Source organism: Heptranchias perlo, chromosome 8 (genome assembly GCF_035084215.1).
Source record: "Heptranchias perlo isolate sHepPer1 chromosome 8, sHepPer1.hap1, whole genome shotgun sequence".
Classification (NCBI taxonomy): Eukaryota; Metazoa; Chordata; class Chondrichthyes; order Hexanchiformes; family Hexanchidae; genus Heptranchias; species Heptranchias perlo.
The window spans coordinates 1,831,295-1,848,567 of NC_090332.1; the positions used below are offsets into that span (position 1 = coordinate 1,831,295).

The 17,273-nt window shown below is 44.0% G+C and overlaps 1 protein-coding gene across 3 annotated transcripts in view; it reads left to right on the forward strand.

Moving 5' to 3' along the window:
- LOC137324334 (uncharacterized) overlaps positions 1 to 17,273 on the forward strand; it is a 53,874-nt gene that overhangs the window by 23,824 nt on the left and 12,777 nt on the right. For all 3 annotated transcript variants that reach the window (XM_067988493.1, XM_067988492.1, XM_067988494.1), the window contains exons 2-3: positions 3,588 to 3,944; positions 16,637 to 16,981. In XM_067988493.1, coding sequence (XP_067844594.1) covers positions 3,671 to 3,944; positions 16,637 to 16,981 — 619 coding nt within the window. In that variant the 5' untranslated portion in view covers positions 3,588 to 3,670. The remainder of the gene's footprint in view (positions 1 to 3,587; positions 3,945 to 16,636; positions 16,982 to 17,273) is intronic.

Sequence of the window (17,273 nt, forward strand, 5' to 3'; positions counted from 1 at the left end):
GTGGGAGTCACGCCCGTTGATGCCCAGTGAAGACGCTGAACCAGAAAGCAAAATTCAAATGAGGCCTGGCCGTTAAAATCGGGGCCAGGCATCCTCGTCTCATGGTGTTGTGGGACTGTCGCCCGTTACCGTCCCCACACGTTCCGTTCCCGTCTCCGCGTTCAAATCAGGGCCTGTGATTCAGACAGAATCTGAAGCGATCAAATCACACTTTTTTAAAGTCCTTTCAGCTGCAATCAATCAGAACTTCACTGCAGGACACAGTAGATCTAACAATAGAAATGAACAAAGAAATTATGTTAATCTTGTAAAGAACCTTGGTTAGACTACACTAGGGTTGCTAAATTGGGCCGTTTCCAGCGTGACGTGCGCTGGACGCCATCTTGGTATAGGAGTTAGCGCAGGCGCAGATAACGAACACTGGAATCATGTGAAGTCGGGAGAAAGTGGCTTCAATCAGTGTGCAACGCTGATTTAAAGTGATAAGTCCCAAAATGGTGTGTAACGCTCAACTCAATGCACAGTCTTAACCCCGACTATCTGAACGTGTCTTAGAGTGCCTGGAGGACCCTCACCAGCGCTATTTAAAGGGACCATGCAGGACTTACAGGTTAGTGGCTGGATTATTGCTTCTGGCTGCCGAGACATTTGTAACTGTTTTTGGAGGTCTCCTACACTTGAATACTCGGACACGGGGACATTGCCTAACATTTAGAGCCAGGAGGTGCAGGAGTGAAGTTAGGAATTGCTTCTACATGCAAAGGGTGGGAGACATGTCGAAAACTTAAACTTAATATTACCTATTATATACAATGCATTAACTCCCAAACACTTAATTCAGACAAGCAAGAATTTATTATGAAAACTTGTACAAGTGGAAGTGTACCCCAAGCAATGGTTGGGAATACGTCTTCGCTGAGTTGAAGAAACAGCTCACGTTTATACAGTTCATTAACAACGCCCACCTGTCATAGAATATGGGCATACACATACATTCTTTATTGGTTCAGGTAGTTAGTCAATCAAAAATAGGGAACCCACCCTCTGGCTCCCATGACCGTCTCGTGATGTTGGACACAGGCCTGGGAAAGTGCTTTTCCCTAAGAAACTGTCTTTATTATTAGTAAGTCTGTACCCAGTCTCAAGGCAATATGGTCATTCATTTCTGTTAGTCAGACAGTTATCAGCATGAGAGAACTTGAAGTAATTATACAATTGTGCTTCTGTGTGTCTTTCGTGAGAAACTAAAATGTGAGCTTTAAATTGAATTAGCTGGTCAGTTAATATGGTCAAATATCCATCATGCATTTCTACATTCGTGGGTTAGGTGTATTAGAGAGAGTTAATATGGTCAGGTATCTCTTTATGCATTTCCACAGATGTTTGGAATGCTCTTCTGCAGACAGCGGTTGATGCTAGCTCACTTCTGAATGTTAATTCTGAGATTGATAGATTTCTGTGAACCAAAGGTATTAAGGGATATGGGGCTAAGGCGGGTATATGGAGTTAGGTCACAGGTCCACCATGATCTCATTGAATGGCGGAACAGACTCGAGGGGCTAAATGCCACTGCCACTTGCTGCCTCCTGATATGTGCCACCTTCTCCTGCAAGAAAGCCGGACGTGTGATGTGCCTGTCATGGTTGAATAGCTGCCAGTGTGTGTGGCCTGTGAGTTGTGGGTGGGCGGCTTGAAACAGTGGTAATGTGTAAGACTGAGAGGAAGCACCTGGTTGGAAGAGTTGAGTACTGATGGAAAGAGTTTGTTGGTGTGTGGGTGATGGGGGTGCAGTGTGTGGAGCAGTTAGTGGGAGACGTTACTTGACAGTTGACCTCACTCTCCTTGACCACTCATGTCAAAGCATTGAACTTCTTCCTGCACTGCATCCATGCTCATGATGCTGTGCGCCTGGCATTGACTTCGTCCCCCGCTGCCTCCCACTGCCTTTTGAGCATATGTCTGGAGGGTCTCTTGCCCTCCCCCCGCGGATATAGGATGTCCCTCCTTCTGTCCACCTCTTACACCAAGGCCTCTAGTGCATCAGCAGAGAACCTTGGTGCATGCACTCTCGCAGGTCTGGTACCAACTCAGATTGGCAGATTGGTGAGGTCTGGTGTGCAGATTGGAGGATGTGGGATTTAGTAGTGCACAACCTTTATTCAATGTTTTAACATAACTCATCAGTGTGTAAACATAGGGATGGGACCTGCATCTGTGGTTTACTTGTGCGATGTCTGATCTCCATTCAGACTCCGTGCAGACAGTAGACTGTTATTTTCAGCAAATGATAGGTACCAGCTACCTTTAAGAGATTTCTAACAAACATCTTCCCTTTAAGAGATTGAGCACCTCTGGTGGTGGAAAGTGCAAATTGCATTGATTCCAGGTGCAAGGCCTGGAAAGGAACGCCGATTGCAGGTCAGTCCTCGGCTGGGCCGAAACCTGTGTCCTGCCTGCGCAGGGGTCATTCATTGGGCGCGGGGTAATAGCGCATCATGCTACCTACGCCCAAAAACGTCCCTTATCCAATTTTTCTCCCTAGGGGTATTGTGCACAGTTCTGGTCCCCATATTATAGAAAGGATATAGAGGCATTGGAGAAGGTGGAAAAAAGATTCACAAGGATGATACCAGAACTGAGAGGATATCCTTATCAGGAAAGGCTGAACAGTCTGGGGCTCTTTTCTGTAGAAGAAAAGAAGGCTGAGGGGTGACCTGATAGAGGTCTTTAAGATAATGAAAGGGTTTGATAGGGTAGACATAGAGAAAATGTTTCCACTTGTGGGGGAGACCAGAACTAGGGGTCATAAATATAAAATAGTCACTAATAAATCCAATAGGGAATTTAGGAGAAACTTCTTTACCCAGAGAGTGGTGAGAATGTGGAACTCGCTCCCACAAGGAGTAGTTGAGGTGAATAGTGTAGATACATTTAAGGGGAAGCTGGATAAACACATGAGGGAGAAAGGAATAGAAGGACATGCTGATAGGGTGAGATGAAGAGGGGAGGGAGGAGGCTCGTGTGGAGCATAAACACCAACATAGACCAGATGGGCCGAACGCTTCTGTGCTGCAGTTTCAATGTAACTCGATGTAACAGCAGGTGAACCAGTCAAATCATTCAAAATACCATTAGAAAAAATGTTCCCCTTAGCCCATTGGTTATACACAGGTAAACAATACAATTTAAAACGTAACTAACATAAAAGTGCAAGATATATTTTAACCTACCAATAAAATTGCCCACCTCCCGACTAAAATGCTTCCTGATGTTTTTCTGTTTTGGGTTTAACATCTGTCAGAGTGTAGGGTTTAATTTTATGGTCCAGCCCTAACTGGAGGAGACTGCACTGCTCCTGGCCGAGCTTGCCCTGTTCCTCGCTCTGCGACCTGCTGGTACCCACCCAACACCAGTATACTTTTCACCCTTCAGGCCTGCCTCCAACCCATTGTTCCCCCCCCCCCTCCCTCCCTCCCCCAACGCCTCCCCGCAATTTGCAATTTGCCCCAGTCTCCCCCTGCCCTCAGCCTGTTTAACATCTTGTGGTTCCTCATCTGTTCTGATCTCCAATTGTTTACTGTTCACAGGCCTAAAGGCAAATCTGGTTCTTATCCAGTCTCCAGAGGTTGTGAAGGTGTCAGAGGGTCAAACGGTGCAGTCACGGTGTGTCATGGAGAGCGGCAATGTGGCTGACAGTGTGGATAAATCTGATGTACACTGGTACCACCCACCGGTTAATGAACAGAATATATTAATGAGTCTTTATGTAAATGGCAAAGTTTACCGATCCAGGAGCATCCCTGAGCGATTTCAGCTTGCCAGAGATGTTGCCAGTAACGCCTACATTCTGACCATCACTGACGTGCGGCTCAGTGACACTGCTGACTATATCTGTGGTATTTGGGGAAAAATCTTTGGAACTGGAACCCGGCTGAATGTAACCAGTAAGTACTTTCAACATTATATTTGTTTTATATCCTGGCCGACCCCTTATCCTGTGACGATGCCCCCGAGTTCTAGACTCTCCAGCCAGGGGAAACAATCTCTCAGCCTCAACCCTGTCAAGGCCCCTCATAATCTTTTATGTTTCAGTGAGATCACCTCTCATTCTTCTAAACTCCAGAGAAAATGGGCCCATTCTACTCAACCTCACTTCATAGGACAACCTCTCATCCCAGGAATTAATCTGGTGAACCTTCGCTGTACCGCCATGAAGGCAAGTATATCCTTCCTTAGAGAAGGAGACCAAAACTATACACAGTACTCCAGGTGAGGTCTCACAAAAGCGCTGTACAATTTTTTTTATTTGTTCATGAGATGTGGGCGTCGCTGGCGAGGCCGGCATTTATTGCCCATCCCTAATTGCCCTTGAGAAGGTGGTGGTGAGCCGCCTTCTTGAACCGCTGCAGTCCGTGTGGTGAAGATTCTCCCAAAGTGCTGTTAGGAAGGGAGTTCCAGGATTTTGACCCAGCGACGATGAAGGAACGGCGATATATTTCCAAGTCGGGATGGTGTGTGACTTGGAGGGGAACGTGCAGGTGGTGTTGTTCCCATGTGCCTGCTGCCCTTGTCCTTCTAGGTGGTAGAGGTCACGGGTTTGGGAGGTGCTGTCGAAGAAGCCTTGGCGAGTTGCTGCAGTGCATCCTGTGGATGGTACACACTGCAGCCACGGTGCGCCAGTCGTGAAGGGAGTGAATGTTTAGGGTGGTGGATAGGGTGCCAATCAAGCAGGCTGCTTTGTCAAGCTTCTTGAGTGTTGTTGGAGCTGCACTCATCCAGGCAAGTGGAGAGTATTCCATCACACTTCTGTCTTGTGACTTGTAGATGGTGGAAAGGCTTTGGGGTGTCAGGAGGTGAGTCACTGACCACAGAATACCTAGCCTCTGACCTGCTCTTGTAGCCACAGTATTTATGTGGCTGGTCCAGTTAAATTTCTGGTCAATGGTGACCCCCAGGTTGTTGATGATGGGGGATTCGACGATGGTAATGCCATTGAATGTCAAGGGGAGGTGGTTAGATTCTCTCTTGTTGGAGATGGTCATTGCCTGGCACTTGTCTGGCGCAAATGTAACTTGCCACTTATCAGCCCAAGCCTGGATGTTGTCCAGGTCTTGCTGCATGCGGGCTCGGACTGCTTCATTATCTGAGGGGTTGCGAATGGAACTGAACACTGTGCAATCATCAGCGAACATCCCCACTTCTGACCTTATGATGGAGGGAAGGTCATTGATGAAGCAGCTGAAGATGGTTGGGCCTAGGACACTGCCCTGAGGAACTCCTGCAGCAATGTCCTGGGGCTGAGATGATTGGCCTCCAACAACCACTACCATCTTCCTTTGTGCCAGGTATGACTCCAGCCACTGGAGAGTTTTCCCCCTGATTCCCATTGACTTCAATTTTACTCGGGCTCCTTGGTGCCACACTCTGTGAAATGCTGCCTTGATGTCAAGGGCAGTCACTCTCACCTCACCTCTGGAATTCAGCTCTTTTGTCCATGTTTGGACCAAGGCTGTAATGAGGTCTGGAGCCGAGTGGTCCTGGCGGAACCCAAACTGAGCATCGGTGAGCAGATTATTGTTGAGTAAGTGCCGCTTGATAGCACTGTCGACGACACCTTCCATCACTTTGCTGATGATTGAGAGTAGACTGATGGGGCGGTAATTGGCCGAATTGGATTTGTCCTGCTTTTTGTGAACAGGACATACCTGGGCAATTTTCCACATTGTCGGGTAGATGCCAGTGTTGTACTGGAACAGTTTGGCTGGAAGTGCGGCTAGTTCTGGAGCACAAGTCTTCAGCACTACAGCCGGGATGTTGTCGGGGCCCATAGCCTTTGTTGTATCCAGTGCACTCAGCCGTTTCTTGATATCACGTGGAGTGAATCGAATTGGCTGAAGACTGGCTTCTGTGGTGGTGGGGATATCGGGAGGAGGCCGAGATGGATCATCTGCTCGGCACTTCTGGCTGAAGATGGTTGAAAACACTTCAGCCTTGTCTTTTGCACTCACATGCTGGACTCTGCCATCATTGAGGATGGGGATGTTTACAGAACCTCCTCCTCCCGTTAGTTGTTTAATTGTCCGCCACCATTCACGACTGGATGTGGCAGGACTGCAGAGCTTTGATCTGATCCGTTGGTTGTGGAATCGCTTAGCTCTGTCTATAGCTTGTTGCTTCCGCTGTTTGGCATGCATGTAGTCGTGTGTCATAGCTTCACCAGGTTGGCACCTCATTTTTAGGTATGCCTGGTGGAGTGTACAGTAGCATAGTGGTTTTGTTACTGGACTAGTAATCCAGAGCCATGAGTTCAAATCCTACCACAGCAGCTGGGGAATTAAATTCAATTAATTAAATAAAATCTGGAATAAAAAAATACTGGTATCAGTAATGGTGGCCATGAAACTACCAGATTGTCCTAAAAACCCATCTGGTTCACTAATATCCTTTAGGGAAGGAAACCTGCCGTCCTTACCCGGTCTGGTCTATCTGTGACTCCAGAACCACAGCAATGTGGTTGATTCTTAATCACCCTCTGAAATGGCCTAGCAAGCCACTCAGTTGTAAAATCTCACTACAAAAAGTCATAACAAGAATAAAACTGGACGGACCACTGGACATGACGAAAGGCAAACCAAGCCCAGTCAATCCTGCAAAGTCCTCCTCACTAACATCTGAGGACTTGTGCCAAAATTGGGAGAGCTGCCCCACTGACTAGTCAAGCAACAGCCTGCCATAGCCATACTCACAGAATCATACCATAAGAACATAAGAAGCAGGAGTAGGCCAAACGGCCCCTCAAGCCTGCTCCGCCATTCAATAAGATCATGGCTGATCTGATCATAACCTCAAATCTAAATTCATGTCCAATTTCCTGCCCGCTCCCCATAACCCCTAATTCGCTTTACTTCTAGGAAACTGTCGATTTCTGTTTTAAATTTATTTAATGATATAGCTTCCACAGCTTCCTGGGGCAGCAAATTCCACAGACCCACTACCCTCTGAGTGAAGAAGTTTCTCCTCATCTCAGTTTTGAAAGAGCAGCCCCTTATTCTAAGATTATGCCCCCTAGTTCTAGTTTCACCCATCCTTGGGAGCATCCTTACCGCATCCACCCGATCAAGCCCCTTCACAATCTTATATGTTTCAATAAGATCGCCTCTCATTCTTCTGAACTCCAATGAGTAGAGTCCCAATCTACTCAACCTCTCCTCATATGTCCGCCCCCTCATCCCCGGGATTAACCGAGTGAACCTTCTTTGTACTGCCTCGAGAGCAAGTATGTCTTTTCTTAAGTATGGACACCAAAACTGTATGCAGTATTCCAGGTGCGGTCTCACCAATACCTTATATAACTGCAGCAATACCTCTCTGTTTTTATATTCTATCCCCCTAGCAATAAAAGCCAACATTCCGTTGGCCTTCTTGATCACCTGCTGCACCTGCATACTAACTTTTTGATTTTCTTGCACTCGGACCCCCAGATCCCTTTGTACTGCAGTACTTTCCAATTTCTCGCCATTAAGATAATAACTTGCTCTCTGATTTTTCCTGCCAAAGTGCATAACCTCACATTTTCCAATATTGTATTGCATCTGCCAAATCTCCGCCCACTCACCCAGCCTGTCTATATCCCCTTGCAGGTTTTTTATGTCCTCCTCACTCTCTACTTTCCCTCCCATCTTTGTATCATCTGCAAACTTTGATGTTACACTCGGTCCCCTCCTCTAAATTGTTAATATAGATTAAATAAGGGTGTTACATTAGCAGTTTTCCAATCTGCCGGGACCTTTGCTGAGTCCAGAGAATTTTGGAAAATTATTACCAAAGCATCCACAATCCCTACTGCCACTTCCCTCAAGACCCTAGGATGTAAGCCATCAGGTCCAGGGGATTTATCCGCCTTGAGTCCCATTAATTTACTGAGTACCAATTCCTTAGTGATTTTAATCGTATTTAGCTCCTTCCCCCCCCCCCCCCCCCCAGAGTCCCCTGTTTGTCCAGTGTTGGGATATTCTTAGTGTCCTCTACCGTAAAGACTGAAACAAAATATTTGTTCAGCATTTTTGCCATCTCCATGTTTCCCACCATTAATTTCTCGGTCTCATCCTCTAAGGGACCTACGTTTGCCTTAGCCACCATTTTTCTTTTTATATAACTATCGAAACTCTTGCTATCTGTTTTTATATTTTTTGCTAATTTATTTTCATAATCTATCTTCCCTTTCTTAATCAATCCTTTAGTTATTTTTTGCTGTCTTTTGAAGACTTCCCAATCTTCTATCCTCCCACTAAGTTTGGCTACCTTATATGTCCTTGTTTTTAGCCTTTCAGCCAACGTCCCAGACTCTTCCAACACCATCACTGGGTATGTCCTGTCCTATTGTAGTAAGACTTCCTTACTCTTGTACTCCAACCACCTTGCAATAAAGGCCAACATGCTAATTGCCTATTGCTTGCTGCATCCTGCATGCTAATTTCTTGTACAAGGACACCCAAATCTCTCTGAACACCAAAATTTAACAGATTCTTATCATCTAAAAAATATTCTCTTTTTCTACTCTTCCTACCAAAATGAATAACTTCATGTTTCCCCACATTTTGGTTTTATTAACTAATCAATTTATCGAGTTTAAGTTATTGATTTAAGCTCTTCGTGAAACCCCTGCCGTGACTTAGGCTGAGGGAAAAAAAGTGACACTCACCTACCTGCTGACCTGTGACGTCACTCTTTCAATTTCTGCTTGTGTGAGTTGACACCAACAGTGTAAAAACGCCACGTACCCCCCTCCTCTCACTCCTCTCCACTATCTGGCCTTCTGCTGACCGCCCTTTTTATCCTCTCGCTCCTCTGTGCTAGCTGACCTTCTGCTGACCGCCCTTTTTATCCTCTCACTCCTCTCCACTATCTGGCCTTCTGCTGACCGCCCTTTTTATCCTCTCAGGTGCTTTGGGTAGATTTTGACTTTGTGCGATAGTGTAAAACGGGTGACAGCGAATCGGCAGCCTGTTTCACATCACTCCTGATTTTGACATCAGTGGAAATAAAAATCAGGAGTGATGTAAAATGGGCTGCTGATTCGCTGTCTCCTGATTTACATTATCGCACAAAGTCCAAATCAACCCCTTTGAGCCTCCAAAAGGAATCTGACCAGTTCTCATGGATATCCTGTGTTGTATTACAGTATTCATTACCTTCCTACCTTTAATCTCCTCTCTCTCTGTCTCTCTCTAACCCAACTAGGCACAGGTCAGCCGAGTAATGAAAGAAAGAACTTGCATTTATATAGCGCCTTTCATGATCTCAGGACGTCCAAAAGTGTTTTACAGCCAATAAAGCCCTTTTTGAAGTGTGGTCACTGTTGCAATGTAGGAAACGTGGCAGCCAATTTGTGCACAGCAAGATCCCAGTTGTTTTATGTTTAAAACAACTTTCAGTTGCCACAGAGGTGATCTCATCCAGTTGATCAGAATACAATCGTCACATTAAGAGATTGATTCATCGCATTAATAGGTGGGTTTTTATACTAAAATCAATAACCCAAAATATTCAACTAACTGACAGTTTTCCTCCTTTATCAGCATTTCTGCAACAGGACTCACTGGTATTAAGGAGCTGCTGTTAATAAACCAGGTCTAAATCTTGGGTTTTTATACAATACTTTCAGGGTTTTCTCCATCAAATTAACCCTTTGTCTGCTGCTCTTATTTTTGTATTCCTTCCCCAATATAATGATACAAATGAATGAGATGAAACCAACTCAACCATTCATTACATCTACCCATAATCTGTTAACATCTTAAATCTGTGCACTTCCTGTCTGCACAAATTGACTTTCTGTTCTGATATTTTTGTTACATTTTTTGGGAGGGTAGGTTTTAACTTTCACAGAAACGGAAGACTGGTGATAATGGATCAGCCACCCATTTAAACCCACCTTCTACTGTCTCATCTGCTCACTATGTCTTTACCCTCTCTCCCTATTCTCAGTCCCTCCTGCTCCCTTTCTACTCCTCCACTATCTCTACGGTCACCTCTCTTTACTGTTTCTCCTGCTCCTTTCTACTACTCTGCCTCCTCCACTCCCTCTCTCTACTCTATCTCTTCTGCTTTTAAAACAGATACAGTAGTGTAGTGTTACTGAACCAGTAATCTCGAGAACGTGGGTTCAAATCTCGCCATGGCAGTTTGAGAATTTGAATTCAATTTAAAAAAATAAATAAATCTGGTATCGGTAAATCAATGATTTCCCCACCGTCAACATCCTGGGACACCCCTCATCTCCCTTTACCAGTTTCCATTATAGAATCGTAGATGGAGGCCATTTGGCCCATTGTGCCTCTGGCAGCACTTTGAAAGAGCTATCTAATTAGTCCCACTCCCCCTGCTCTTTTCCCAAAAACCTGCAAATTTTTCCTTTTCAAGTATTTATCCAATTCCCTTTTGAAAGTTATTATTGAATCTGCTTCCACCGCCCTTTCAGGCAGTGGATTCCAGATCATAACAACTCACTGCTTAAAAACTTCTCCTCATCTCCCCTCTTTCTTTTGGCAATTATTTTAAATCTGTGTCCTCTGGTTGCCGACCCTTCTGCCACTGGAAACAGTTTCTTCCTATTTACTCAATCAAAACCCTTCATAATTTTAATCACCTCAATTAAATCTCCCCTAAATCCTTCTCTGTTCTAGGGAGAACAACCCCAGCTTCTCCAGTCTCTCCACATAACTGAAGTCCCTCATCTCTGGTACCATTCTGGTAAATTTCCTCTGCACCCTCTCCAAGGTATTGACATCCTTCCTAAAGTGCGGTGCCCAGAATTGGACACAGTACTCCAGCTGAGGCCTAACCAGTGATTTATAAAGGTTTAAAAAGCCTTTTGAAAAACACAGCATCAACTGCACTGCCCTCATCAACCCTCTCCGTTACTTCATCCATACCTTTGAGAATCAGGGAGTATCTCCTCTACTCAGGAGATGAAATGGATGGATCGGGTCCAGTGAAGCATTTCTTGTATATAAACTATAAGAATATAAGAGCTGGATTTTCCTCTGCTACACCGTCTGAAATCAGGATGGTGATGGTTGTACCTGGAGTGTGGAAAAGGCCTGGTTATGCCACTTTTGGAGGGGAGAGGGCCCAATGTTAGGCACCTCTCCCTCTCAGCCCCCAAAACATACCTATGTTAGGCCTTCGCTCAGTCAAAGGCCCTAAAAATTTGAAGCCCTCACGTCTTTGGGGCTCTCCTGCGTCCTTTAAATGGCCTCTCTTCTGGTGCTGTAGCACTGTCGCACTTTCCTCCCCTGGCAGCAGCATGTTCTCTCTGGATAGTTGGATATTCCTCCTGCAGCCTGCCCTATGTGAGTAATGAGCCCGACCCAGAACGATGTGTTTGGGGTCAGTGCCGCGGGCTGAAGTCCCGGCCCAACCTTCCTCCAGTGGGAGCAGGGAAATCATAACATAAGCACATAAGAAATAGGAGCAGGAGTAGGCCGTACGTCCCCTCGAACCTGCTCCGCCATTCAATAAAATCATGGCTGGTCTTCAACCTCAACTCCACTTTCCTGCCCGATCTCCATATCCCTTGATTCCCTTAGAGTCCAAAAATCTATCAATCTCAGCCTTCAAAATACTCAACGACTCAGCATCCACAGCCCTCTGGGGTAGAGGATTCCAAAGATTCACAACCCTCTAGGTGAAGAAATTCCTCCTCATCTCAGTCTTAAATGGCCGACCCCGTATTCTGCAACTATGCCCCCTAGTTCTAGACTCTCCAGCCAGGGGAACCGATCTCTCAGCATCTACCCTGTCAAGCCCCCTCAGAATCTTACATGTTTCAATGAGATCACCTCCCATTCTTCTATACTCCAGAAAGTATAAGAATATAAGAACATAAGAAATTGGAGCAGGAGTAGGCCGTCCGGCCCCTCGAGCCTGCTCCACCATTCAACAAGATCATGGCTGATCTTCTACCTCGACGCCATTTTCCTGCACTATCCCCATATTCCTTGATACTTTTAATATTTAAAAATCTATCGATCTCTGTTTTGAATGTACTCAATGACTGAGTCTCCGCAGCCCTCTCGGGTAGACAATTCCAAAGATTCACCACCCTCTGAGTGAAGAAATTTCTCCTCATCTCAGTCCTAAATGTCCTACCCTTTATTCTGAGACTGTGACCCCTGGTTCTAGACTCACCAGCCAGGGGAAACATCCTCCCTGCATCTACCGTCGAGAATTTTGTATGTTTCAATGAGATCACCTCTCATTCTTCTAAACTGTAGAGAATACAGGCCTAGTCGACCCAATCTCTCCTCATACAACAATCCCACCATCCCAGGAATCAGTCTGGTGAACCTTCGTTGCACTCCCTCTATGGCAAGTATATCCTTTCTTAGGTAAGGAGACCAAAATTGTACACAATACTCCAGGTGCAGTCTCACCAAGGCCCTATATAATTGCAGTAAGACATCTTCACTCCTGTACTCACATCCTCTTGTAATAAAGGCCAAAATACCATTTGCTTCCTAATTGCTTGCTGCACCTGCATGTTAGCTTTCAGCGACTCATGTACAAGGACACCCAGGTCCCTTTGAACATCAACATTTCCCAATCTCTCACCATTTAAAAAATACTCTGCATTTCTGTTTTTCTTACAAAGTAGATAACTTCAGATTTTTCCACATTATATTCCATCTGCCATGTTCTTGCCCACTCACTTAGCCTGTCTATATCCCCTTGATGTCTCTTTGCATCCTTCTCACAACTCACATTCCCACCCAGTTTTGAGTCATCAGCAAACTTGGAAATATTACATTTGGTCCCCTCATCCATATCATTGATAAATATTGTGAATAGCTGGGGCCTAAGCACTGATCCCTGTGGTACCCCACTAGTCACAGTCTGCCAATCTGAAAAAGACCCGTTTATTCCTACTCTCTGTTTTCAGTCTGTTAACCAATTCTCAATCCATGCCAGTATATTACCCCCAATTCCATGTGCTCTAACTTCCTTCACCAACCTCCTGTGTGGGACCTTATCGAAAGCCTTCTGAAAATCCAAATACATCACATCCACTGGTTCCCCCTTATCTATTCTACTAGTTACATCCTCAAAGAACTCCAATAGGTTTGTCAAACATGATTTCCCTTTCATAAATCCATGTTGACTCTGCCAAATCCTGTTATTATTTTCTAAATGTCCTGTAATCACATCCTTTATAATAGATTCTAGCATTTTCCCTACTACTGATGTCAGGTCTGTAGTTCCCTGTTTTCTCTCTCCCTCCTTTCTTAAATATTGGGGTTTCATTTGCCACCCTCCAATCTGCAGGAACCGTTCCAGAATCTATAGAATTTTGGAAGATGACAACCAATGCATCCACTATCTCTATAGCCACCTCTTTCAAAACCCTGGGATGTAGATCATCAGGTCCTTGGGATTTATCGACTTTCAGTCCCATTAATTTCTCTATTACTGTTTTTTTTACTAATACTAATTTCTTTCAGTTCCTCATGCTTGCCAGACCCTTGGTTCTCTAGTATTCCTGGGAGGTTTTTTGCATCTTTTTCCATGACACAAAGTATTTGTTTAATTTCTCTGCCATTTCTTTATTCCCCATTATAAATTCTCCCGTCTCTGTCTGTAAGGGACCCACATTTACCTTCCCCAGTCTTTTCCTTTTTACATATCTATAGATGCTTTTACTGTCCGTTTTTATGTTTCTCGCTAGTTTACTCTCATATTCTATTTTCCCTTTCTTTATCAATTTCTTGGTCCTCCTTTGTTGAATTCTAAAATGCTCCCAATCCTCAGGCTTACTGCTTTTTCTGGCAACTTTATCTGCCTCTTACTTTGATTTAATGCTATTGTTAATTTCTCTTGTTAGCCACGGTTGGACCATTTTTCCTGTTGGGTTTTTGTGCCTTAAAGGAATATATATTTGTTACAAATTATGTATTAATTCTTTAAATGCTAGCCATTGCCTGTCTACTGTCATACCTTTTAATGTAGTTCCCCAATCAACCACAGTCAACGTGCACCTCGTACCTTCGTAGTTTCCTTTGTTTAGATTTAAGACCCTAGTTTCGGATTGAACTACATCACTTTCAAACTTAATGAAGAAGTCTATCATATTATGGTCATTTTTCCCTAAGGGCTCCTTTACAACAAGATTATTAATTAACCCTTTCTCATTGCATGATACTAGATCTAAAATAGCCTGTTCCCTAGTTGGTTCAACATACTGATCTAGAAAACCATCTCATATACATTCCAGGAATTCGTCCTCTACAGTATTAGTGCTAATTTGGTTTGCCCAATCTATATGTAGATTAAAGTCCCCCATGATTACTGTATTACCCTTGTTACATGCACTTCTAATTTCCTGCTTTATACCGTGCCCTACATTACCATTACTGTTTGGTGGCCTATAAACAACTCCCACCAATGTTTTCTGCCCCTTGCTGTTTCTTAGCTCCACCCAAACTGATTCTACATCTTGATCTTCTGAGCCAAGATCCTTTCTCACTATTGTACTGATCTCATCCTTTATTAACAGCGCAAACCCACCTCCTTTTCCTTTTTGCCTGTTCTTCCTAAATGTTGAATATCCTTGAATATTCAGTTCCCAGCCTTGGTCACCCTGCAGCCACTTCTCCGTAATGGCAATTAGAGCAGACCCATTTGCTTCTATTTGTGCCGTCAATTCATCTACTTTCTACTCATTCCACCCAATCTCTCCTCATCGGACAACCCTCTCGTCCCAGGAATTAATCTGGTGAACCTTCGTTGCACCGCCTCTAAGGCAAGTATATCCTTCCTTAGATAAGGAAACCAAAACTGTACACAGTACTCCAGGTGAGGTCCGCCTAAAGCCCTGTACAATTGTAGTAAGACTTCCTTACTCTTGTATTCCAACCTCCTTACAACAAAGGCCAACATGCAATTTGCCTTCCTATTTGCTTGCTGTATATGCATGCTAACTTTTTGTGTTTTTTGTACAAGCTCACCCAAATCCCTCTGAACACCAACATTTAATAGTTTCTCACCATTTAAAAAATATTCTGTTTTTCTATTCTTCCAACCAAAGTGAATAACCTCACATTTCCCCACATTATACTCCATCTGCCACCCTCTTGCCCACTCACTTAACCTTCTAAATCCCTTTGCAGTCTCTTTGGGGGTGATTTTAAACCCCAAGAACGGGTGGGAGTTGAAAATAATTGTTTTTTGGGTCGCAACCGCAAAATTTTCGGACTTCGCATTCCCAGTGGGAAGCCTGTACTTTTACACACCGACGTTAAATCTGGAAATAAAGCCGGGTTGCGGTCGCGACCCCAAAAACAACTATTTTCAACTCCCGTTCTTGGGGTTTAAAATCACCCCCTTTGTGTCCGCCTCACAACTTACTTTCCCACCTACCTTTGCATCATCAGCAAACTTGGATACATTAGACTCGGTCCCTTCATCTAAGTCATTAATATAGATTGTAAATAGCTGAGGCCCAAGCACTGATCCTTGCATCACCCCACTGGTTACAGCCTGCCAACCTGAGAATGACCTGTTTATCCCTACTCTCTGTTTTTTGTCCCTTGACCAATTCTCTATCCATGCTAATATGTTACCCCAACCCCATGAGCCCTTATCTTGTGTAACAACCTTTTATGTGGCACCTTATTGAATGCCTTTTGAAAATCCAAATATACTCCATCCACTGGATCCCCTTTATCTACCCTGCTAGTTATATCCTCAAAAAACTCCAATAAATTTGTCAAACACGATTTCCTTTTCATAAAACCATGTTGACTCTGCCTAATCATATTACGATTTTCTAAGTGCCCTGTTAGCACTTCCTTAATAATGGATTACAACATTTTCCTGACGACTGAGGTCGGGCTAACTGGCCTGTAGTTCCCTGTTTTCTCTCCCTTCTTTCTTGAATAGCGGGGTTACATTTGTTACCTTCCAATCCACGGGGACCGTTCTAGAATCTAGGAAATTTTGGAAGATCATAACCAATGCATCCACTATCTCTGCAGCCACCTCTTTTAGAACCCTAGGATTTAGGCCATCAGGTCCAGGGGATTTATCGGCTTTTAGTTCCATTAGTTTCTTAAGTTTTTTTTCTCTACTGATATTAATTACTTTAAGTTCCTCACTCTCATTAGCCCCTTGGTTCCCCATTATTTCTGGTATGCTTTTTGTGTCTTCTACTGTGAAGACAGATACAAAATATTTGTTTAACCGCTCTGCCATTTCCTGGTTCCCCATTATAATTTCTCCTCTCTCAGCTTCTAAGGGACCCACGTTTACTTTTGCTACTCTCTTCCTTTTTACGTACTTCTAGAAGCTCTTACAATCAGTTTTTATATTTCTTGGTAGTTTACTTTCACATTCTATTTTCTCCCTTTTTATCAATTTTTTGGTCATTCTTTGCTGATTTCTAAAACTCTCCCAATCCCCAGGCTTATTACTCTTCTTGGCAACATTATAGGCCTCTTCTTTCAATCTAATACTATCCTTAACTTCTTTAGTTAGCCACGGGTGGCCACTTGTACTGCCTGGACTGTCCCTTTAAATACTGGGGACATTTTGTAACCTTCAGTCTGGTTTTTTAATTATTGATATTTTTCCCTTAAAGGTGCAAATGCTCCCGTCATTATCCAGTCTCCGAGCCTGGAACGTGTCACAGAGGGTCAGACAGCCCGGTTACAGTGCACCATGCGGAAGGCCACAGTGAGAGACGTCGATGTCCACTGGTACCGACAACTACCAGGGCAAGATATGGAGTGGGTTTTAACACACGATGTAATGAACAACACACGAGGAGGCCCAGGGTCCACTGACCGTTTCCAGCCTTCCAGAGACATCGCCAATAACAGCTTCATTCTGACAATCACAGACGTGCAGCCCAATGACACTGCTGTCTATTACTGTAAAGTGTGGGGAGATATCAGTGGGAATGGAACCCAGCTCAATATAACCAGTAAGTACAATTTACAATATATTAGCCTGAATATAAGAGAATAACCTCTTACAGATGAATTAATTGGAGATCAGTATCTGATAAACTTCATGAACACCTGTGGTAAATAGAAACAGCTTATAAATAATCATAATTACCATTCTCATTATTCTGCGTGTAACTTAAATACAATATTTGTGATTACACTTGTCAATGCGCTGTTAATTTTTCTGCTTTTACACATAATGTTTATTCATTCTTTTTAGTTTTGTTGAGCAGAAAAGACCCTTTCAGTCCAGCTGGCCAGCCCTGA